Source organism: Heliconius melpomene, chromosome 17 (genome assembly GCF_056956725.1).
Source record: "Heliconius melpomene rosina isolate 202511_hmr_F chromosome 17, ASM5695672v1, whole genome shotgun sequence".
NCBI classification, from domain to species: Eukaryota; Metazoa; Arthropoda; class Insecta; order Lepidoptera; family Nymphalidae; genus Heliconius; species Heliconius melpomene.
The window spans coordinates 10,085,265-10,109,372 of record NC_140405.1 but is presented as its reverse complement, the minus strand read 5'-3'; the positions used below and the strand labels follow the sequence as shown (position 1 = coordinate 10,109,372).

At 32.8% G+C, this 24,108-nt stretch overlaps 1 protein-coding gene across 2 annotated transcripts in view; it reads left to right on the top strand.

Moving 5' to 3' along the window:
* The window catches only part of CCKLR-17D3 (Cholecystokinin-like receptor at 17D3), a 51,744-nt gene extending 29,259 nt beyond the window's left edge, over positions 1–22,485 (top strand). Inside the window, exons 6-11 of one of the 2 annotated variants that reach the window (XM_085200588.1) lie at positions 3,273–3,392; positions 3,462–3,533; positions 6,042–6,214; positions 13,695–13,795; positions 19,486–19,602; positions 20,767–22,485. In XM_085200588.1, the coding sequence (XP_085056714.1) occupies positions 3,273–3,392; positions 3,462–3,533; positions 6,042–6,214; positions 13,695–13,795; positions 19,486–19,520 (501 nt within the window). In that variant the 3' untranslated portion in view covers positions 19,521–19,602; positions 20,767–22,485. Of the gene's footprint in view, positions 1–3,272; positions 3,393–3,461; positions 3,534–6,041; positions 6,215–13,686; positions 13,796–19,485; positions 19,603–20,766 lie in introns of those variants that run through there. The other variant, XM_085200589.1, reaches the window with a different exon arrangement.
* Positions 22,486–24,108: the final 1,623 nt, after the last annotated feature.

Below are 24,108 nucleotides of genomic sequence, written 5' to 3'. Positions count from 1 at the left end.
TGAGTTCTGCCACTCAACACGGAATGGCTCCAGAATTCGGCAGTGTGGGGAACGGAGTGCCTTAACACTAGGTTCCTTCTGCCTACCCTGCTATGTGCGGGATATAGCGTGAAGTTGTTTTTTTTTTTTTCAATAATAGGTTATGTGAGTATAAATCAATATAGAGTAAACCAGAAACTAATTGCCCCCCGGTAGTGATGGACCGGCTACGGGAAAAGCTCGCAAGTTGTTAACTTTGGATAATTTAAATTTAATTATAGTTTATTAGATGGGTTTGGGATTAGTTTATAGTATAGTTTATTTGTAAACCTACAGGCACGCCTCCGGCATCGATGGGAAAATTGGTCTTTGTATATATTTAAATGATTAACTTGTTTTCCTGCTATATACTCGTACTAAATTAAACTATAACATACATAGTTTATTTACGAGGAAATTATTTTAATTCACTGGCCTGATAGGTATTTTGAGGATTTGGATTTCGTTTTTCAATACATAATTCTTAAAAATGGGTTGAATGTAGAGAAAGGAGTGGTCTTACAATGTTTTTACTGCTAACACTGCTGTTTGCCTGAGATGGCCAAAGAAAAAAATATCCATAGAGATAAGAAAGAAGGTTAAGTGATATAATCGTACTATCTATAATCTATAGCCTGTCGTGGCCGTTCTGCCACTTAACATAACAGAGTGTCTTAACACTAACTTCCCTCTGCCTATCCTGCTGTGTGCGGGATACAGCGTGAAGCTGATTTTATTTGGCTTTTAATCTAGTATCTATACTTAATATCTAATATCTGGCAACCATACATAATAGTCAACGATCGCGCTGGACCATTAAATTTCCATAATAGGGAGTTTACAGAAGAACGTCCCGTGTGCGGGATTGGAACAAGCCATTATACTTCATTGATTATGCAATTAATTGGTTGTCAAACAAGATCATGCTAAGACAGCTTGGCTGTCCATACTATATTTGATTTGCCCCAGGAACACTCTATACTAAGAACTGAATTAAATTGATTTTTGTTTATTTATATAGAAAATAGTTTAGGAGTTATTATATCATTGAAAAAAAAATATCTATTTTTTTTTCAATAACCTACATACCAGCGCTATATAGGCTTATAATTAAATTAATGACTTGTCTTCTCTTCACCATTTTGAAATATGCTAAAAAAAATAATTTTCTATATTTTCTCTCGGAGATTTAAGACGAAGACAGATTGGATTATATGTAAAAAATATATAAAATTATTTTTTTTATTCAATAGATACGTAACACTGTATGAAAAATGCCAGAATAAAATAAAACTAGGACAGGTAACCGAACTAAGAGAAATGTGTGAAGATAAAACATTGACGTAAAACGTATATTGGCACGAGTAATACGGCTAGAGGCACTTTGTCCAACTTCGAGAGCAGAAATGAAGCGAACAATGAATACGGGCCAAGGAAATGAACTAGATGAATGTAATTGAAGTGTTTTATTTGCATACAATTTGAACTACTTCTGATAGTTTAAGCGGAATTTATGCATGTAATTTTTTGGTTTATCAACCAGATCAATGTATTTTTTATTACTGTCAAGGGGGCATCGGTACAGTTAATAACTGTAAATGTGGCAGTCGTGGCTTCAAATCCCATATGGGGAAATTAATTGTTTTCATTTCCTCGCGAACATAACGCGGCGTTAAGTTCCGCCACTCAACACGCAATGCCTCAAAGTTCACCAGAGAAGATTATTGTTAAGCATATTCCGCTGCTATGTCATGCTGTTTCTATATTTCTTACAAAATAGGTAGCAATTAAAATATTTTTTGAAGCTTTACTTCCTATTTTTTATTAATTAAGGCTATATAATTTAAATTTGAAGTTATTAAAGTTACTTTACTTGAGAATCGGGTCGTAGCTTAGATTCGATTCGATCTCAAACTCCATAAGAATATATATTTTTTATTTTTCTTGATCTGGTAACAATACAAAAGAGTTCCGCCACTCAACACCTCTAAGATAAGGTGTGGGGGACAGAATAACAAATTATTTCAATGATAATATAGATAACTTCTATTCTATATTCATGTGTGATCTTTAAATAATTATCAGCAAAATGTAAATCAAACTAAGACAGAATAGATTAAGGAATTGCTTATGCCTTCTATGAAGATTACTTAAGGCAAACCAGGCATATCGTGATTGATGATACTCGAGTGTCATGCTCAGTAAAGTGAGTGGAAGGCTTTACAGGCGTTTGACGTTAACGTTTAGGTAAAATATGTTTATGAATTTATTATTTAAATTTTGAATGATTACTATTTTTATTTCTTCGCTCTGGTATCCAGGGAACGCACGGCGCAATATTTCTAGATTTTTTTCTCTGCCTATCCTGCTAAAACTAGATTCTCGGGTTCTCTCTAAATGAAAATAATTTTCATTCCCCAATAAGGATTGAGTACACTGAATTAAATCATTTAATACTAAAACATTCTCCTAATACCTCATTTCTGCAATATTAACTGTGTACACAATTCTCGGCTTCTCTAATGCAATTTTAGTTTCATAGCGGTTAGTTTGTATGCAAAACATGTTTCCTCTACTCTATGATTAATGACTGTCTGTAATTATGAGACAATATTTACCTTATTTAGTTTAAATGCATAAAATAATACAGAGAGTATTAATTAATAAACATATGGGAGCTGTCTAAGTAAATATACGATAATTATGGATTCAGGCAGTTCGTACTCGGTAGGAATTTAGGTATTGAAAAATATTTTAGTTTTCCCGTTAAAAGAGAAAGAACTTGAATGGCAATCTCTAAATTGCGAGCGGGTCGCTAGTTATAAATACTGTATCTTAGTTTGCGTCTTAGTTCGAAAGACTTTCAGACTTTCTCAAATACTCTCAGTGCTAATACTATTAGGCAAAGTTATTAACATCCATTTAGTAAACTAACCAAGTAACGTCTCACCACTTATTATGTTTAGAAGTTTATATAAAAGTTTTTTTCTAGTATAAAAATAGGCTTTTCGAGGCGCAGTGGCGTGCGACTGTAAAGGCGACAGGTTCTAGTTCAATTTCCATTAGAGGAAGTGAATTATTTAAATTCATTTATTTTCGTTACTCATCGAAAGTGGCCTCGAGTGAAAATATAATACACAATCTAACGTGTTTATAGTCGTAGACTTGAGCCCTTGCGCCAAAACTGGCCTCTTAATAGTTATTTATCATACGAAAAACATACCTAGAAACTCCAACGTTTTCTTTCTTTGTAGGAAGCCGAATCTAAGCTGGACGATAAGAAATCACAAACTTGCTGTATGCATACCGATCTTGAATTTAGACATGTGGTACGATCTACCCATATTGACAAGAGCATCGAGGCTAAAAGAAAGGTAAAACTCGTTGTCTCGCCAAAGCGACATATTTAAAGTTCTAATAACTAACGAAAAATCTTTCTACAGGTTATCAGAATGCTCTTTGTAATCATATTGGAGTTTTTCGTCTGCTGGACGCCACTGCACGTTATTAATACAGTAAGTATTAAACAAATTATGTTAAAAAGAATAAATAACCAATATTATTAATAGTAAAGTAATAAAATATTTGAATATAAATAATAAAAAAAAATTAGCGTTAAACACCAAAATTATACACAAACAAAAGCAATAACTTACGCTATTTTCTAATATCTGTTGGTCGTTTTAATATTATTTATAAAATCCCTAACATATTCACATTGTCAATATATTAAAAATGATAATATAAATCAAAGAATGCAGACAAAAAGTAATTTTCTGAAACATCAAACAAATTGTATTGTATTATATATGTACCTACCCTATAAGCATTGTGAAGGGTACGAAAGCTATTTAGATTAAACGTACATTATTTACAAGAATGTGTTGAGAAATTTATACGCTACGCCGTTTAAAGATAAAAACCATAATTCCCATAGTTTCGACTTATTGGATACAGTTATTTCCTAATATGAATTAATAAAGATTGTTTCGTGAGGTATTCATGAATTAAAACTCTATTTTTAGGGTTCCGTATCTTTAAAAAACAGAACCCTTATAGGATCACTTTATTATGTCAAGTCCATGTAATGTCTGTCAAGACCATTTATCTCGATATCGCGTGGAAATATCAAGCTGAAATTAATGTCAAATACTCTAGACCACCCTTGGTCTAGAGGTGGCACAGAGGCACAAAGTGTAACTGTAAAACCGACTGGTTGTGGGCTCGATCCCCACCCGAGAAAAATATTAATATATAATACTAGCGGACGCGCGCAGCTTCGCCTGCTTATTTGCACCCTTAGGGGGTGAATTCTAGAAAACCATGAAACACAAGTTGAATTAAATATTTTTAAGATTCTAAATTTAAAATTTTATAAAAATCGGTGGTGATTTAAAGATTTTTCCATACAAACTTTCAACCCCTTATTGGCACCCTTAGGGGGTAAATTCAAAAAAACCGTGAAATACATGTTCAATTAAATATTTTTAAGAGTCTAAATTTAAAATTTTATAAAAATCGGTGCCGATTAAAATATTTTTCCATACAAACTTTCAACCCCTATTTCACCCCTTTAGGGTTAAAATTTTTAAAAATCTCTTCTTAGTGGATGTCCAGATTACAAAAGTAAACATCTGTCCAAATTTCATGCTTCTACCATCAGCAGTTACGGCTGTGCATGCGTCTTACGTCTTCAGTCAGTGAGGACAAGCCCTTTTATATATATAGATTAATACAAATTTATATTCCCATTTCTTCGCTCTGGTGTCGAGGCAAATAGACCGGCTATATTTAGTTCCGCCACTCAACACGTAATGAATTTGGCGGAAAGTGGATAACGGAGTGTGTTAACACTAGGTTCCCTCTGCCTTTCCTGCTGTTTGCGGGATACAGCGTGAAGCTAATTTATTTTTTTATTTTTAACATAATAATCCGTCTTAGCACAGTCGCGCGTCGAGCTTTGTCTTGCTACCAGAGCAACGACATGAAAATAATTTATTCCCCCGAGTCGAATTCATCAAACCCACAAATAAAAGTCATGCTTCAAGTCATATGTTAAAAATGTTTAAAAAACAGAATATTATTGTAATATAAACCTTCTATTGAATATAAGTAGCTATTTTATTTTAGGTCAGCTAATTGTGAAAACTCTAATCCATTGTTAGACGCAAATTTTGTTCGCAAATTACGCAAGATAAAGTCCATTAAACAGCAGTCACAGAAAGACTTTCAAACTTTTAGGTGAACAGTTTCAAGTTAACATAGCAAGTTTTAGTTACAATGTTGATAAAATTGTGAATGAATTATGGTATATTTAAAGCCTTATATAACACTATTAGGATGATCAACTCCAGTATACATATATATGTGTATATTATAATAATTATATTCATAAAAAAATTAGTGTCCATAAAAGTTACCAGGAAAGACATGGCTGGTCGTTAGACTTTTATCTAAAGCTCTTTCTTTAATAATAACTTTCGTAGTGAGTATTGAGTTTATGTTATACATATAATATGTTTATTATATTAATTAACTTATTTCATTATTTAACAAAAAATATATAACTAGCTGTAAATGGAGCGTTGAAAGAATATTTTTTTTTTACATTTTACGTTACTTTTAATACTATTTTATAAAGAAACAATAATTTGAATTCCAAATATATTTAGAGACGAAAATAGTGTGTTAAATATTCAGCCGAAATGTTTTACGTTTCTTAATATTTTGTCTTAAACGTTACTTAGTTTTTATGCCAATTTTTTTTTTGTTTCATTATTTTTAGGCCGTAATGGCGCATGTGACTGTATCGCGATGATTGTGGGTTCTAGCAACACTCGGGGGAATTAATTAGTATTTATTTAAGATTTTTATTTCTTCTCTCCGATATCAAGGCGAAACGTCGCATGACACTGGGAAGCGGAGTGTTTTAAAACTAGATTTATTTACGCCTACCCTCGTATTATAAGCGGGATACAGCGTAAAGCTAAAACAAAATAAACTAATAATTGTAAATTCCACAGATATATCTCTTCTATCCAGAAGAGCTCTACCAATATATTGGACCAAAAGGCATTGTCTCTCTACAATTGCTGGCATATTGTTCATCATGTTGCAACCCAATAACATATTGCTTCATGAATAGGAAATTCAGACAAGCATTCATCTGCCTGTTCAAGAATTGCAAAAGTTTCAGGTAACTTCTTGTTATTTTTCACTTAATTAGTTTGCTAATGAATGTTAGCATCTAGATATACTATATAGTATAGACTGTAGCGGACAATTATCTAATGAAAAATGATGGTTAGGGATTCCATTTCTCAGCCGATAGAATGATTATATTAAAATTAATTTCATTTTTCCGGTCTTATAAGACAAGATAGGAGGGAAGTTGAAAACATGTCTTAAGGTCTTCCTACTCAATTAACTGCTATGTGATAGGTAATCGTACAAATAAAAGAATTTGACATTTTACCCATAAAATTGTTCACAAGAAATTTATTGAGCTTTTTGGTCTATCGAATTGGCTAACGGTATTACACCGAAAACGAAAGATTTATACCGCCGTTGGTACGTGCCTTTTATATCGTAAATTGTTTAAAAAGTTTAGTGCACTTACCGGTCAACTTGTCTAATGGAACTAAACGTGTTTTTTAGAATTCAGTGCCTTAATAGGGAAATGCGGAACCCTCTTAAGATTTAGATCAGACCGTCTGTCTGTATGTCAATACCGTTCATATCGAGATCACGTAGAGTTATCAAGTTGTAATAGTTAATTTAAGTTACAAAATTTGTCACGCGAAGAGATTACACACTATGTCTTCCCTTTGTTTCTCTTCCCCCCGGACCACCGTAAGGTGCAAACGTGTCTATAGTGTCTGTGTTAGTTTTATTTACAATTTAAATGGATGAATAATATCAATTCATCTAATTTTATTCGCTTAAAATAATAGGAGATTATAAGTTCAAAGGAGATCTATCGAAAGTCAACTTTGTTCCTGCTCGCCTGGTACTTCTTACTCCGCCCATGTGAGTCTATACATCTTATAATATCTGCGCAAACGCACGCCCAGTTACTTTCACCTGTTGAATGTCGTCTACGCCTCCTTAACGTAATTGGCACATCACTTGTCAAAGCGACTGGATTGGCCTATTTGACTTCTTTTGTCTAATCGCCACTGCACTTATACAATCCTAGTAACTCAATATGGAAAAGGCTTTAAATAAATCACTATCTGACACCGAAATTGACAAGTTGGAATCAAATAACACCCCTCCTAACTTTGTTTCAACTAGAAATAAGAGGAAACGAGATGACGAAATATCATCGATTGAATTTTCTGCCTTCAAGGAGGAAATGAAAAACATGATTTCCAGTTTATTATCATCGCATAGTCAGGATTTTAAGAAAAATATAGCTATATTAAAAGAAATACAAACAACTAACAAAAATATAGAGAGTTCCATAGCGTTCCTATCTGCGCAAAATGAGGAATTTCAGAGCAAAATTTGTTCTTTAGAAAATCAGTTAAAAGAAGATAGAAAATACATAACCATTTTGGAGGATAGAATAGAAGAAATGCAGAGAGAAAATCGTAAATCTAATTTTGAAATTAAAAACGTGCCGAAACAAACAAACGAAACCAAAGAAGACTTGATTAATATTGTAGCATCCTTATCGGACACCATTAACTGCAACCTAAACATATCTGATATTTGTGATATATATAGAGTTCGTAACAAAAAAGAAAATGTACAAAATACCCCGATTATTGTTGAAACGTCATCCGCGCTATTGAGAAATAAAATTGTAAAATTATGTAAAACGTTTAATACTAAACATCAAAACAAACTCTGTGCCAAGCATCTAGGCCTGCGTTCTTCCTTGGATACTCCAATTTTTGTTACTGAACAACTGACTGCCAAAGGATCACGCTTATACTTTCTAGCGCGGGACCTTGTTAAGACTAAGAGTTATAAATACTGCTGGACAGCCTACGGTAAAGTCTATATAAGAAAAGGAGACTCATCGCCAATAATACTAATAATAAACGAAGCTCAAATTCACAAACTATTACAAGAAACATGACTAGCTTCGTCATTTATTTTTCACTGTCTACTGCTAAAATATGTTTCTAGGACTTTACTAAGTATTCCAAATTTATATAATCTCCTACTAAAAATGTTTATAATAGTTTTTATTCTTATATTGTTTTACATGGATTCTTATTATATTGTCTCTGCAAATTATTGGGCAAGCAACATAATTAAGATATTACTCGTACTAGAATTCACGCTTCTTAAATTATACAACACACACATAACAAACATATACATACATACATCTATATTGAAGACTCGCCTATTGGTATCGAAAGTGGTCTACATATATATGTACTGTATTACTTTCAAGCTTACTCTGGGCTTAATTCTAATCTTGTTACTCTACCCCATACTTATTATCACCCTGTTTATTTTTGTAATTTTTAATGGATCATAATTCACTCGAGACGTTAAATGAATTCGACCAAACAGCGATCTCATACTCTACACAATGTGATGTCGAAGATCTTACCAATATAAAGCTTGTACACAAAGGTGATTTTACGGTTGTGACGCAAAATATAAGAAGCATTTATAATAATTTTAATGATTTTCTAATAACATTATCACAATTTAACTTTAGTATTGATATTTTGGTTTTGACCGAATGTAGACTGAACTCATCAAAAGAAGTACCACGTCTCGATAATTATAATATATTCACAACATCTCATCATCTTAATCAGAATGATGGTGTCGTTATTTATGTCAAAAAATCTCTAAGGGTAAATTTGAAAGAGATAAGACTGGAACATGCTTCTTGTTTGCAATTAAACCTGGACGAAACTATCATCTTGGGAATTTATAGGTCTCCGTCGAACCCAAATGCAACTAACTTTATTAATTCTTTAAGTGAGCACCTAGAGACTATTGAATCTTATAGAAATATTATAATAACCGGTGATATAAATATAAATATTATTAATAAGCTAAATGAGAATTCGTATGAATATAATAATAGATATAATTATCTCTTGATGCTCTCCACACATGGTCTTCTTCCGGGACATTGCCTTCCTACCCGAGGTAATAATTGCCTAGACCACTTTATTTTAAAACTAAGCAAAAATAAGTATTCTCCGTACATTGCTGTCATTAACAGTTCCATAACGGATCATTCTACAATCTTCTTAAAACTTTCTTTATTGAGTAATGTAAATCGATGCCCCAAAACAAAAACCTATACTAATTTTAACATGGCTCTTTCAATTTTGATTGAAAAAAATTTACCGTCTCTATTACATTGTGAAGACCCTAATTTACTTATTAAATTCTTAATCAGTAAAATTACCGACTCATTAAAGGAAAGCTCTTATGTTAAGCATATCTCGAACAAAAATCGTACCATAAAACCCTGGATGACTCCTGGTATTCTGCGATGCATTAGAAATAGAAATAATTTGCAAAAGAAAGTAAAAAACAACCCGCACAACGAAATTCTATTAATAACTTATAAAAGATATCGTACTCACTGTAATAATCTAATAAAAAAAGTAAAACGCAAACATGATAGAGACCTGTTACTTTCATCAACTAAAAATATTAAAAAGCTTTGGAAAAATATTAAAACAATAGCCCCATTAAAACCCTCTAAAACCAATAATGATGGCCTATTAAGCATTAAACTGACGCCTATTGAATCTGTCAACTTCGTTAATAGTTATTTTGCAAATATCGGTAAACAGCTTGCCGAAAATATACTTCGTAACTACCCTCACGCCAATAAACTTCTACCTTTTATAAAATCAACATCGTTTTCTTTTGGTTTGCTTGAGACAGATACTAATGAAATAGAATCGGTTATAATGACTTTAAAATCTGACAGTGCCCCTGGGTGGGACAACATTCCTACAACTTTTTTAAAATTAGCTTCCCATATACTTACTCCAATTATTTGTCACCTAGTAAATCTATGCTTTAAATTAGGAACTTTCCCTTACCTGTTAAAACAGTCTATAATAACCCCAGTCTACAAAGGAGGTGACTCTAATGATACAAGTAATTATAGACCTATCTCAGTGTTACCAGCTATTGCTAAAATCATAGAAAAGATACTGAACTCCAGTTTACTGGGTTACATGGAAAAATTTCAGATTATCTCCAGCTCCCAATATGGTTTTAGACGTAATAAAAATACTGAAGATGCAATTCTATCACTGACTTGTCATATCACTGAAGTCCTTGATAAAGGTCAAAAATGCTTAACTGTCTTTTTAGATCTCAAAAAAGCTTTTGACACTGTATCTGTCCCAATTCTATTGCAAAAGCTTGAAAACATAGGAATTAGGGGCACAGCGCTACTGATGTTTAAAGACTACTTAAGCAATAGACAACAAAGGGTAAAAATAGGAGATTACATAAGTAGTGATTCTTCTGTAAGCTTTGGTGTTCCACAAGGGAGCGTCTTGGGGCCTACATTGTTTCTGGTCTATATTAACGACTTATTGAGTCTAAAGATTGATAATGGTCGAATTTTTGCATATGCAGATGATACTGCAATTGTTTTTTCAGGTTCCTCATGGAACGCTGTCAAGCTGTTTGCAGAAAAGGGACTTTCATATATATCTTCCTGGCTAAAATCTAACTTACTTACTATTAACATAGATAAAACAAATTACATGTGTTTTACTATAAATAGTAAAACTCAGCCTGAAAATGATTTCAAAATAGAGTTGCATAACTGTCTGTATGATACTTCTAATTTGTGTGATTGTGCTCCGTCAACTCTGAGTAGAGTATCCACAACTAAATATCTTGGTGTTATGCTAGATCAACGACTTTCTTGGCACCCACACATAGACTTCACTGGTTCTAGAATTCGGAAGCTTATTTGGATATTTAAAATATTAAGACACGTAACAACTAAAAAACTATTAATCCAAATATATCTTGCCTTAGCACAATCGATACTGGGATATTGCATCTCCGTATGGGGCGGTGCAACAAAAATAAAATTTCTTCAATTAGAAAGAGTACAGAGATCTTTGCTAAAAGTAATGTTTTTTAAGCCGTTTAGATTCTCCACTGAGAGAATATACAACTACTGTGAATTACTAACCGTTCGAAAGCTATATATACTCCAAAGTACTGTAAAAGTGCATAGAGTCACCACTTTCTCAAGTAATTCTAAACTACACAATCAAAGAAGAATTGTGACTGCATATATTCCTCCCATGAGAACAAAATTTGGCAATAGCCAATTTACAAATCGGTCTAGATTTTTATATAATAAAATAAACAAAAAAATTAATGTTAATCCTTTGTCTACGAGTATTTATCAATTTAAGAAAATATTAACAGCCTGGTTATTATTATTGAATTACGACGCTACAGAAGCCTTAATGGATTCTAATACATAAACACGCACTCTTATGCCTACACACACACATACATATACTTTCGCACACACACACTCACACATGCATTCACACTCGCGCGTTCTCACATGTACACCCACATACATGCACCCTCAAACAAATCGTCTTGCCCGTATTTTTACTTGTATTTTTATTTTTACTTGTATTTTTGTTTTTATTGTTATTTAAGATTAAGTTACGTTTAAACTTAGATATATATTGATATTGTATAGATATTTATTTCCACAAATGTATGAAGTGTTAAGGAAGAGCGGGGCCACCTTACACAAGTACTAGTTTTACTAGTAACTTAATAGGTTGGTCTCATTACTTCACACAGGTAAAGAAAATGTGAAACTGAAATAAATATATTTTTATTTTATTTTATTTATTTATTTATGTCGTAAAAAAATTATAAATTTTAATAGTTACTTCATCTTATACAAAATTTATTTAACTTTTTAAGTTTTACTTCCCATTGCTACTGCTACCTACAAACCTAAAATTGACATAACGATCGGTGGCCGAATCTGAATCGTATTTAACCGCTTTTTTTAATACCTAGAGCAAGAAACTCAATCGCGTGACGCCAATATTTGATGTGTTACCAATATAACTTATCCAATCAAAAACGGACCTGTGGAAATTGAACTGGAGCTGTCAATATAAAAAGTATGCGAACTTACTGATTGCCCTCAAATATTGAGATCATACTCAAATGTTCCAGGTTATAAAATTTTGGTCCAACATAAATAAGATAAGTCTTCATCCTTCGAACGTGCGCGCGTCTTATTTTTTATATAATTAAATTGATGGGCTTAGATAAATAAGTAACTACCTATGCAAATACGCAAAAAAAACTGTATAAAAAGTAAGATTAATATATGAAAATATGACAGTGTAAATTTAAATCTTAATATATAAAAAAACTAGTGGACCCGAACGCGGCTACGCCCGCTATATTTATAAAATTATTTTCAGTTTTCAATAGAGAGATGCGTTAAGCATGCTCATTTTGGGTGACGCTTTCTAACAACAAACATTGCAAATCGTTGCTTAGCAACGATCGCATAGCGACGGTTGTTATTAGCATGGCGGAATAAATTGTATATGAAATTAATAAGTATTTTAATATATTGGTATATATCGAAAATATTACAAATATAAGAAAAAAAAGTATCCTATATTCATCCTCAGACCCTCAAGTATCTCTATATGAGTATTTTGTTACAATTAAATTAGCAATTTGACCCTGATTGCGTAAAAGACGGAAGACAGACAGACAGAGTTACTTTCGAATTTATAATATAGGTATGGATATATATTATAAACATATAAAATAACAATTTAATCATTTACATAATTCTAATTTGAATCCACGTCCCACAGATATATACAATTCGGTAATAATAACGATGTAAATGTAACATTTCAAATTATACTGAATTGATAACAATTTTCTTTTGCGAATTCCTCCTCGGCTATTGTACGTGGAACTGAAATATACGGGTCGCTTCAAACATGAATATATCTACGTAAAAATTTGCTTAAGATAAATTTTGATCCTTTTTATACGAACTTTCCTGAGGAAGACAAATGTTTTAGGGTGAGAGGCCCTCGACTTACATGAAACGTATTGTGCTTAGAAAACTTGATGTGCCTACTATTTGTCTAAATTATTTGTGGTTCTTGTTATGTTTACTACGAGAGTAATTTCATAACCTCTTGGTGTAATTAACTAATATGTATAAAAGGCGTTATTTGTATAGATTATTTTGATTAACAATCTATCGATATCTTTATATTTATTCGCAAGCCAGCTGGTTCAACTCAATCAAAATGGATCTACAAATACACCGAAAACGTGGTTAATTTTTACAGACCACTTGTTAATAAATAGGTTAAGGGTGAGTCGTATTGCCCACGCAACTCGGACTTAACCGGGTTTTTAAAACTGGTAAAAAACTTTTTTTTTTAAAACCGGTATTTGTTTAAAACACATGCTAATTCAAAAGATTTTTAATTGAGTTCCGACACTCAAGAATTCGGCGGCGAAGTGGAGAATGGAAGTATCTTAATCGGGAACGTAGTGTAATACAACTGGGTTGCTAGGTTCCTTCTACCTTCCTTGCTATGTGGGAGATATAGCATAAAGTTAAAAACATATAAAATAATATAATCATATGAAACTCGATCATTTATACATTAGTATTTCAGGTGCTGCAGTGAGAGGGCCGAGTGTAAGCAGGTGACTCCGCCGCCGTCCAGCCAGGAGGTTACGGCGTGCGTAATCCGCGGCAGCCACACTGGACGCACAGGTAGATATAAGAATAGTAAATTAAACGATAATTGTGTTCCTATACTAGAATTGCTAATCATCTACCAGATGGATTCCAAGCTGTAAAAGGAGAATCGGCAGACCAAAACGGAGATGGCGGGACGAGCTGGACCATTATAGGCCTGACTGGTGCTCAATAGCCCTAAATAGACCGGAATGGAAGAAGTGGAGAGAGGCCTTTGCCGAATAATGGGATGGTGTAGGCTAGGGGAAAAAAAATGTAGAATTGTGATTTCTTTTAGTTTTATGCTTCAATATCATAGAAGACTGAAAATTTGACTAAGGATTCCTTAACAAGTTTCGAGGACGGTGAAAAAAATTACAATACAAAATAAAATAATCTTTTACTTACAAGATGACTTAAAATTAATAGCTTCCATGCATTTACTAAGGGAATCAAAAAAAATATCAAACTTTTTAAAAATCTTATAATTCTATTGAGAGGTACATGACGACATGATTATGTTTTACATAATTTTTCCTAAAAAAAATCACATTTTTAGATCTTAGATAGCATGACAAAGTCTATTTGGAATAAGAGCTATTCTGAATCAATTGAACCCCCAAGTTCAAATAGAAAAAGGTTGTCAAGTAAAATGTTTTCGATCAAGTAAAGAAAACCTTTTAAAGTGTTCTAGTCGGTCCTCATCGGACGTCGTTGGGTCGCCTTAAGACTTGAATTATTTATTTAGTGCACTACACTAAAATGTTGAATATTTTTTCTTAAATAAATATTTATATAGTTAAAGAGGGTAAAGCCGCGCGGGGGCCGCTAGTTAAAGAAATAAAAGGATAACTATATTCTAATTATTAACGATCATTTAAACGATAAAATAACAAAAACCCAATTAGAATAGAACTAGATAATCAATACTAATATTTACATTTAATTGCGTTATGTTCTGTCAGTTTATGTTAATCTGTACATTCATTTAAACCTGCGTAGTACGTACGCAGCGATGTTTCGCAAACAATTTCGTTCAGGCTATCAATTAAGGTAAATTAAATTTTACCTTTAATAAAACTGGTCGTTATCTGTACAAGATTTATGAGAAAAACCTTTTCATTGGGTATTTATGCAGTGTAATATCACCCAAAAGAGTGTGTTTATTTTTAATTTTGTCTATTTTTTTCTTTGCCTGTCCGCTTGTGCCGCTAATCACAGATACGGCTTAGCAGATTTATATGCAGTTTTAACTATTATATTCTGTTAAGTTCACTCGATATTGAGCGTGTTTTTAGGGTCCCTTATAGGAACGCTTTGTTGTCCGTCTGTTAAGACAATTTATCTCGAAATCGAGTAAGAGTATTAAACTGAAATTAATATCAAATATTTAAGTCTACGATCTCTTGGTGTACATAAAATTTAAGCTTCTATGTCATCGGAATCAAAGCAAAAAATCTGAAAAGTGAAAATTCATAGGATTCCATAGAGAAAAATCGTTATAAATTTAAATTTTAGTTACTAAGCAATCCCGTATTTAGTAACTAAAAATTAAATTTATGATGATTTTTCTTCTAAATCCTCCCAGAAACTTAAGTTTCTCAACTTTCTTAGATGCGTAGTCCACATCTGTAGGGGATTCCCCGAGGGAGACCTCAGGTATATTCTAGTTTTTTTTATTTTCACAATTAAAATGTCTTATTATAATAAAAAATATATAAATTTGCTAGATGGTTAATAATTTTCTTGTACATCAAAATCAAGATAAGTTTTGCTTAAACATAACTACGAGTAGACTAGTTGCTCTTACTTAACTAATTAATTAATTGTGCTATAGTGTAGGAGTTCTCAACTTATAAAAACCCGGTGGTTTATTTTATCAGTGAGGAAGTCCGACTTGTACTTGTTTTTTTTTAAAAAGCTTTTTTAATTAATTTCTTTTAGTTGATAGGTACAATTGTTTTATAAGCAAACTTTTATTTCTGATGGCATTGCAAGTTGTATGGCGGAACTTAACGCCGCGGTTTTCCTTATTACCAAAGCCAGTCTTTGCCTTTTCACATTTTTTGTAACTCCAAAAACCCCTAGTTGTTGACCCCTAAAAAAAATCATGTGGACTGCTAAAGGTTGTTCAATCTAAGTTATTTGCCTCAGTTATGAAAAATATTAAAAAAAAATACTGAAAAATGATGTTTGCTATAAAAAATATATGTATTTTTTATATTGAGGTCGTATAATCACGGATGCGTCAATACTCTTTTTTTATCTATACAAATTGAGGCGAAAACCAGAGCAATCTCACAAGACCTCAATTCGTCTTTATTGAAGGGAACCCTAATAAATTACTCTACGTACAGTTATTCAAGTTTCATCTAAAACAATGAAATTTTTATCGTAGAAAAACAGTTGATAAATGGAAATCCCGCTCGGGGAAATATGAATTTTTAAAATATTTGTTAATTAATAGCATGTACTACATTTTTTAATGCTTAAAATGGATAATTAAAAGCTTTTATTTAACTTGCAATGTATGTATGTGGGTTCGGGTGAAATCTTAGAGCTCAATTTTGAAGTAGATATCGTCAACCGATTGAGCTGAAATTTTGTATACACGTTTACTTTGGATGACAATGCACGATAAAATATGTGACGTCACTCTAAATGTAATATGGCGAACCAGGCAAGATGGCGGAATTGTTATTTTTAATGTACTTCTACAATATGGGTATCAAATGAAAGAGCTCGTTGAGAGCAACTTGAAAAATAATGTGATGTCATTCTAAATCCCATAAGGAGGATATTGAAGATAGCCGAGTATCTATTTGGTCTACTTCTACAATATAGATATTAAATGAAATGGGTCGTTGACCGTAACTCTAAAAATAATGTGACGTTATACTAAATCCAATATGGCGGAACATCTAAGATGGCGGAATAGTTATTATTTATGCACTTCTGCAATATGGGTATCAAATGGAAGATCTTGCCGAGAACTATTAGAAAAATAATGTGACATCACTTGAAATCCAATAGAATCGTGCTGATTCAAGTTTTTTGTGCTTTCATATAATGAAAGGTATGTTCGTACGATTGAGCTGAAATTTTGTATACACGATTGGTTTGGATGACAATGCACGATAAGGTTTGTGACTTCATTCTAAATACAATATGGCGGACCATCCAGGATGGCGGAATAGTTATATTTCATGAACTTCTATAATATGGGTATCAAATGAAAGGGCTTGTTGAGAGTAACTGGAAAAATAGTGTAACGTCATTCTGAATCCAATATGGCGAACCATCCAAAGTAACAGAATAGTTATTTTTGATGCACTTGTATATTACGGGTATCAAATGAAAGGGCTTCTTGAGAGCAACTTAAAAAATGATGTGACGTCATTCTAAATCTAATAAAGCGGACCATCCAAGATGGCGGAATAGTTATATTTAATGCACATCTATAATATGGGTATCAAATAAAAGGGCTTCTTGAGAGCAACTTGGGAAATAATGTGACGTCATTCTAAATCCAATATGGGGGACCATCCAAGATGTACGAATAGTTATTATTTTTGCAATTCTGCAATATGGATATCAAATGAAAGGGCTCATTGAGAGCAACTCGAAAAATAATCTAACGTCATTCTAAATCCAATATGGCGGACCATCCAAGATGGCGGAATAGTTATATTTAATGCACTTCTATTATATGGGTATCAAATGAAAGGGCTTCTTGAGAGCAACTTGGGAAATAATGTGACGTCATTCTAAATCCAATATGGGGGACCATCCAAGATGTACGAATAGTTATTATTTTTGCAATTCTGCAATATGGATATCAAATGAAAGGGCTCATGGAGAGCAACTCGAAAAATAATCTAACGTCATTCTAAATCCAATATAGCGAGCGGACCATCCAAGATAGCCAAATAGGAAATTTTAGTCTACTTGTACAATATGAATATCTATTGAAAGGGCTCGTTGAGAGTAACTCGAAAAATGTGACATTTTTCTAAATCCAATATGGCGGAACATCTAAGATGGCGGAATAGTTATTATTTATGCACATCTGCAATACGGGTATCAAATGAAAGAGCTTGCCGAGAATAATTAGAAAAATAATATGACATCTAGTGTGAGAAACCAGAAGGTTGAAGGTTGAAATGCCAGGATGAAGAATCCTCTTGGCATTAATCCCGGCTATTGCCAGGGTCTGCCTTCCTACTCAACCTACTCCACTTTGCGCGGTCTTTAGCGTCCTCAGTGGTTAGACCATTGGCTCTCATATCCGGCATCACGACATCCAACCAGCGCTTCCTTGGGCGTCCAGGAGGTCTCACTCCAGGAACTGATATAGCAAGGCACTTGCATCCGACTTAGTTCTTAGACCGGCGCGTAACGTGGCCATATCATCTCAGGCGGCGCTCTTGGAGCTTATCTGCTACGTCACGGACCCCAAGACTACCTCGAACGAATGTGTTGCGTATGCGGTCAGACCGCGTTACGCCGCACATCCACCTCAGCATCTTCATTTCCGTGACGTGAAGCTCCTGAGTGTGCCGAGATAGTGTTGGCCAACATTCGCTGCCGTATAAAAGAACCGGTCGTATGATGCTCTTGTATATCAGTCCCTTGAGCTTGGCGGTTTTCTTCGGTCACAGACCACACCAGTGACCTTCCGCCATTTGGCCCAGGCAGCATTATCCGGCCATGGACATCGTGATCGATGCCTCCAGACTCGTGCATAACGGATCCAAGGTACCTGAACTTTTCTGACTTAACGGCTGGCTCAGGACCTATAAGGATCGTGCTCGAGTCCGGGCTCCCGCAGGCCATGTACTCGGTCTTCGACACATTTAGTTTAAGACCGCGGTTCTCAAGCGTACCCTTCCAGAGGTTCACTTTACGCTCCAGCGTCAGTCGGTTCTCGTCAATGAGTGCTATGTCGTCAGCATACATCATCAGCCATGGAGGCTGCACTACATTGAATAAGAACGGACTAAGAGTCGAGCCCTGGTGAACCCCCACTGTAATCAGGAAGGGTCTAGTGTCGCCAACAGCATTCCTAACCATAGAAGAGGAATCGTGGTATATGTCTCTAGTATGAGAAACCTAGCCAGTGGTAACTAAAAAGTAAAAAATAAATTATAAGCAAAAAATCATTTTTAGAAAAAGCTTTTATTTAAACGCTTTAAAAAGGAGAAAATAATTTTTTTCTTTTAAATTTTAACTATCAACTCATAACCTCATTGTACACAATTTATATGATCATAAAAGCTTGTCGCGTTAATTAATATTTAATTAAATTGAAACTTTAAAAATTGAAACTTAGCAGATTTTACATAATTAAATTAGCACTAGTTTAGTTACACAAGGAAATCACGCGACAAGCTTTTATGATCATATAAATTGTGTACAATGAGGTTATGAGTTGATAGTTAAAATTTAAAAGAAAAAAATTATTTTCTCCTTTTTAAAGCGTTTAAATAAAAGCTTTTTCTAAAAATGATTTTTTGCTTATAATTTATATTACATAGCGTCGGACTTAGTTTAAACAAACGATATTTTCCTTTTGCATTTCAGAATGAATTGAAATAAAACAAACATCCAACGTAAACATAATAAGTGGTGCTAATTACCACATTTCACATATGCGCACGCACGGCACGCATAATGTACTAGTACGTCATCAATTAGATGATATATGAAGTTAAATTATTTCACAGAGCTGGACGGACTAGAAGGAGAGGATTGTGTTTAGCAGCGGTTCGCAAAGCACTGCTTTGGGAAGCGGCGCTCACCCCGCCCTCCCCGCTCTCGTGGTCTCAAGACCTATTACTCAAGTAAGTTGTGTATTCATAATTGCTGGATGAATGTTGAATGTATAATGTGCGCAATTCTCAACATTGTGTAATTCAAATAAGGTTATACAAAATAAGAAGAATAGGTTGTAGGTTCGAATCTCGGGAGGTAGAGCGTGACGTTGTTTCGCAACTCAGTGAGCTATGCCTCCATAAGTAGGGGGTAAAGGAGGGGAAGGAAAGGAAAGGGGAAGGAGTAAAGGAGAAAATAGAATTGTCTTAAAGGGAACAGTTCCCAAGTTTCCTTTGTGTATTTCTACATTAAGATGTAGAATTCGATGTGTAACTACCTTAAAGTGCACGTAACTCGCATCAGAGGTATTCTCTTTACCGCAAAATCTAACTTTAAGTTTGAACTAATATCTCTACAAATTTGGTTTAACCTTAACTTTCATCCAATAGTTTGGTAACAGAGTAAAATAGACAACTTAGCTTAATGTCTTGATTTCAATTTTAGCTATCGTGCGTATGTTTATAAAAAGTTTAAATAAGTACTGTTTTTCTGTAGTTATACAAACAGAATAATAATTTTCAATAACTCAAACAATATAAACTTAGTTTTCCTTTTATTATAGAAAAATTTTACCATCTCTCTCTCCTATGTTTATAAAGTTTTTTGGTTTATAGTGAAAGTACACAAATTAAAAGTGTATTTTAAAATATTTTACTGTACGTAAATGTTACTACGATCTAGTTTAACAAATATTTTGTGTTTTCTCTATTATTAAATAAAATTCATTGCGTATTTCAAAGACTTTCTGTGTTTAAAGTATATAAAATTAAAAAAATAATTAAAAAGAACACACTAGGTAAAGTCATTTTTTACGGAAAAAGACAAGGCAAACGAGCATATGGATCACATGGTAAGTGATCACCGCCATTTTATATTAATAATATGCCAAAATTATTTTTAATCTAATATTTATCAACCAAGTAAACTTCACAGCTATTAGAAAGGCTAGAACAGAACTCGGTTGGATATCAAAAAACAGTTGCAATGCCTTGTCTTTTTCCATAAAAAACTGTAAAGATTATGTATATTTTTGCTATAATATAATAAGAAAATAAAGCGGGCGAAGCGGCGCGTAGGTTGCCCTTTTAAAGTAATTTTGGCGTCATATATAATATAATATTGTTTTTACTCAGGTAATCGAGACGGGCGAGGAAGGGAGTCAATTCCTATACCGCATCACGTGGCCCAGAACGGGACAGGCGAAGAGCGGCGCGTCATCACAACCTCTCTATGAATGAAAATGTGTTTAATTAAAGTAATAGCTGCTTTTTTGTATTTGTTAGGTATGATATAAAAAGACTTTTAAAAGCTTTTATGGAAGAAAATACTTACGTGTAAATAATTGCGAATATTCTAGTGACTATTTCTACGGAAGACATATGTATAAGGTGTTTTTCAAAGCTGTATTATAGGTTGGTACTATATATAATTCCTGAATTCTGACTGTGTGTAATATATAAGTGAAATAAGTATGTAAGTTTCACTATGGAAACTATAAAATTTTTGATTATTATTTTTTTCACGCAGTTTTTTATATATAGTAGGGTAGGCAGAAGGAACCCGGGGATCTAGTTTTAAAATATTGCACATAAAGACATTTGTATTTCCCTTTGTCGAGAGACTGGCTTCGAGTTGTACGTACTTCGAGTTGTACTGGCTACGAGTGTTGTGTAGTGACTACTTTTTACTAAGACTTTTTAGAATATGCTTCATTTTATATTAACATGTACGATGTTCATAATATTATATCAAATACAAAGAGTGGTTAGAGTGATACTCCGTTCCTCATTTTCCGCCCAATATTAAGAATTTTTGTATTATAGCGACTTGTTATGTCAAATAAGCGAGAATATATGAAAAAAAAATCATTCCCCCGCGTGAAAATCCATCAAGCATAAAAAAATTCTCAGAAATATTTGCGAACAGGTAAAAATACCTATAATAATTTGTAAGTAAAAACGAATAAACTCGATAATTATCCTATTCTTAGCATTGATGTTATTAGAAAAAGTTTAAGAATGTTTTAATTTATATAAAAACACGAAAGAAGAAGATTATTTTATATCGGAAATAAAAAGATATATAACAAAAAAAATGTCAAGTGCTTTAAATAAAGCAGCCAAAATCTTATTTCAATAGACTTCCTGTCATTAAGAGTTTGAATGAAAAATGTTTTGAAAGAAAACTTGTAACTGTTATTACGAACATTATACCTTTGCTAAATATTCTTTATCATTTTTTTATCAGCTCCACGCTGAATCACACAGTAAGGTAGGCAGAGGGAACCTCAAGTAAAACTCCGTTCCCGATTTTCTACCGAAATCTGGAGGCTTTGCAAATTGAGTGGCAGAACTCTAAATATTTCATCTCCTTGAATGGGAATCGAACCCACAACCAATCGGTTTTAAAGTCACAATTTGTGCCCATCAAACTGGCCTCAGATATATATTTTAATGGCTAAATAATAAAATACTTCACTGAACTGACGTTGGGTTCAAACCATTACTCATTTCGTATATTACCTGAAATTTGTTAGTTTACGTAATAAACAAAATACGGAACCATATACATCAATCAACGTCAACGTTGGACCCCAATTGTGATCCATCAGGTTGTAGAAGGAACAAAAAAATACAGCATTTTTCAAGACACCTGTAAGCTCTTTAAATTATTCTTTAGAGAAGTTTGTAATATTTCTTAATAATTCTGTAAAAATTGTGTAAGATTTTTAAGGAAAATTATTTATTTTTTTCCACATTTTCTTCGTTTATTCACTTAATTTGGAAAACAAATTACTCTACGGTTGTATTTTATACATGATTAAATTCAACTTAGTATGAATAGTTGTCCATTTAAAATATCATTTAAGAAAATTTAAAATAAAAAAATTGTATATAATATGTATAAATTTCTAACTAAAAAACTATGAAATAAATCTTTACTACTATATTTAATTTGAATGAAATGTGGTGGTGTTTAGTTTTAAAAATACCATTTTTTGATTAAGGTATGTATTTGTATAATACTTAAAGAATAAGAGTCCTATGGTAAGGCATGACCAAAAAAAAATTAAACAAAGAAAATTAGAAAATATTATATATTATAGATTTTAAAACTTTTATAAGAAAAATGTATTCACAGTTGAAATCACAAAAGATTACTATTAGCTTTATTAGTTATATAATTATCTTACAAGGTGTCCTATTAATTTATTTCTTTATATATAAGTAAATAAATGTAAACTTTTATTCAATATTGAAGCTTGACAAATAATAAAAATGTATGTGTAATTAAAACAAAATAAGAATAAATATAAATTTTTCAAATTCCATTTATTTTATTTCACCCAAATATAGTAATAAATAATTTTAAATTACAAATAAATTATACAAAATATAACATTGGACGTAATACCTTTCTACCCCTCTACCCCTCACGGTTTTGAAGATACATAAATATAATAGAAAAAAATCAAATAAAAATACATACGTTTTTATTTAATTTTGTATAAATAATCACGTTACCTAATGAAACAAGCCCACTCGAGTATAAGTGGATTTACGAATAAAATATTTCCTACACGTACGTTTAATGTCAACGTCTTACATATGAATTTATAAAAGAACAAAAAATCGAAAAGAAATTCTTTTTGTTCTTCTCATTAATATGTCGTTTGTGAAGGAAATATGTTTTCAAAAAGAATATTTTAATAGTGTTGTGGTCGTATACACGTGTAAAAATGTTTTCTTTAATCTTTTTCTTATACACAGGAGGTATTATATTTTTCGTACATATTGGTTGTACTTCGCTCTAAGTAACTAATCCAAGAACTAAATAGGCGTTCACTTATTTTTTTTAATTGAATTTGAGTCAGACATATTTATATATTTGAAAATATTCAATTCCCGGTTCCGTATCGCAAATTGTAAAAATAGAACCCATCCATTTATGTCGCGACTGTAAGCGCGAGAGGTTATGAATTCGATTTCCACTAGAAGAATATATTACTAACAATATTTTCAGTTCCTTGCTCTAGTAACGAGGCAAGCCGCCAGTCAACTCGAAATATCTACAGAATTCGGCCAAAAGTGAAAAACGGAAGAATATTAATGAGAACAGAGTGTTTTAACACTAGGTTTCAAGTTTCCCTCTTCCTATAATGTTAAAGGAAGGAGCGTAAAGCAAAAAAATATATATTATAAACTGAAATAACATTTTTACTCGTAACCAAATAATTTCTGCTGAGGTTTTACCAATTTCACGTGGGTAGGCGATCCATTTTGTATATACACGTGTCCATTCAGTCTGCACACGTTTGTAATTAATTTTGTTTTTTTATTATTATTTTTTATGGAAAAAGACAAGGCAAACGAGCGTTCGGGTCACCTGATGGTAAGTGATCACCGCCGCCCACGACCCCGTGCATCACCAGAGAAGCTACAGATGCGTTGCCGGCCTTTGAAATGGAGATAGAC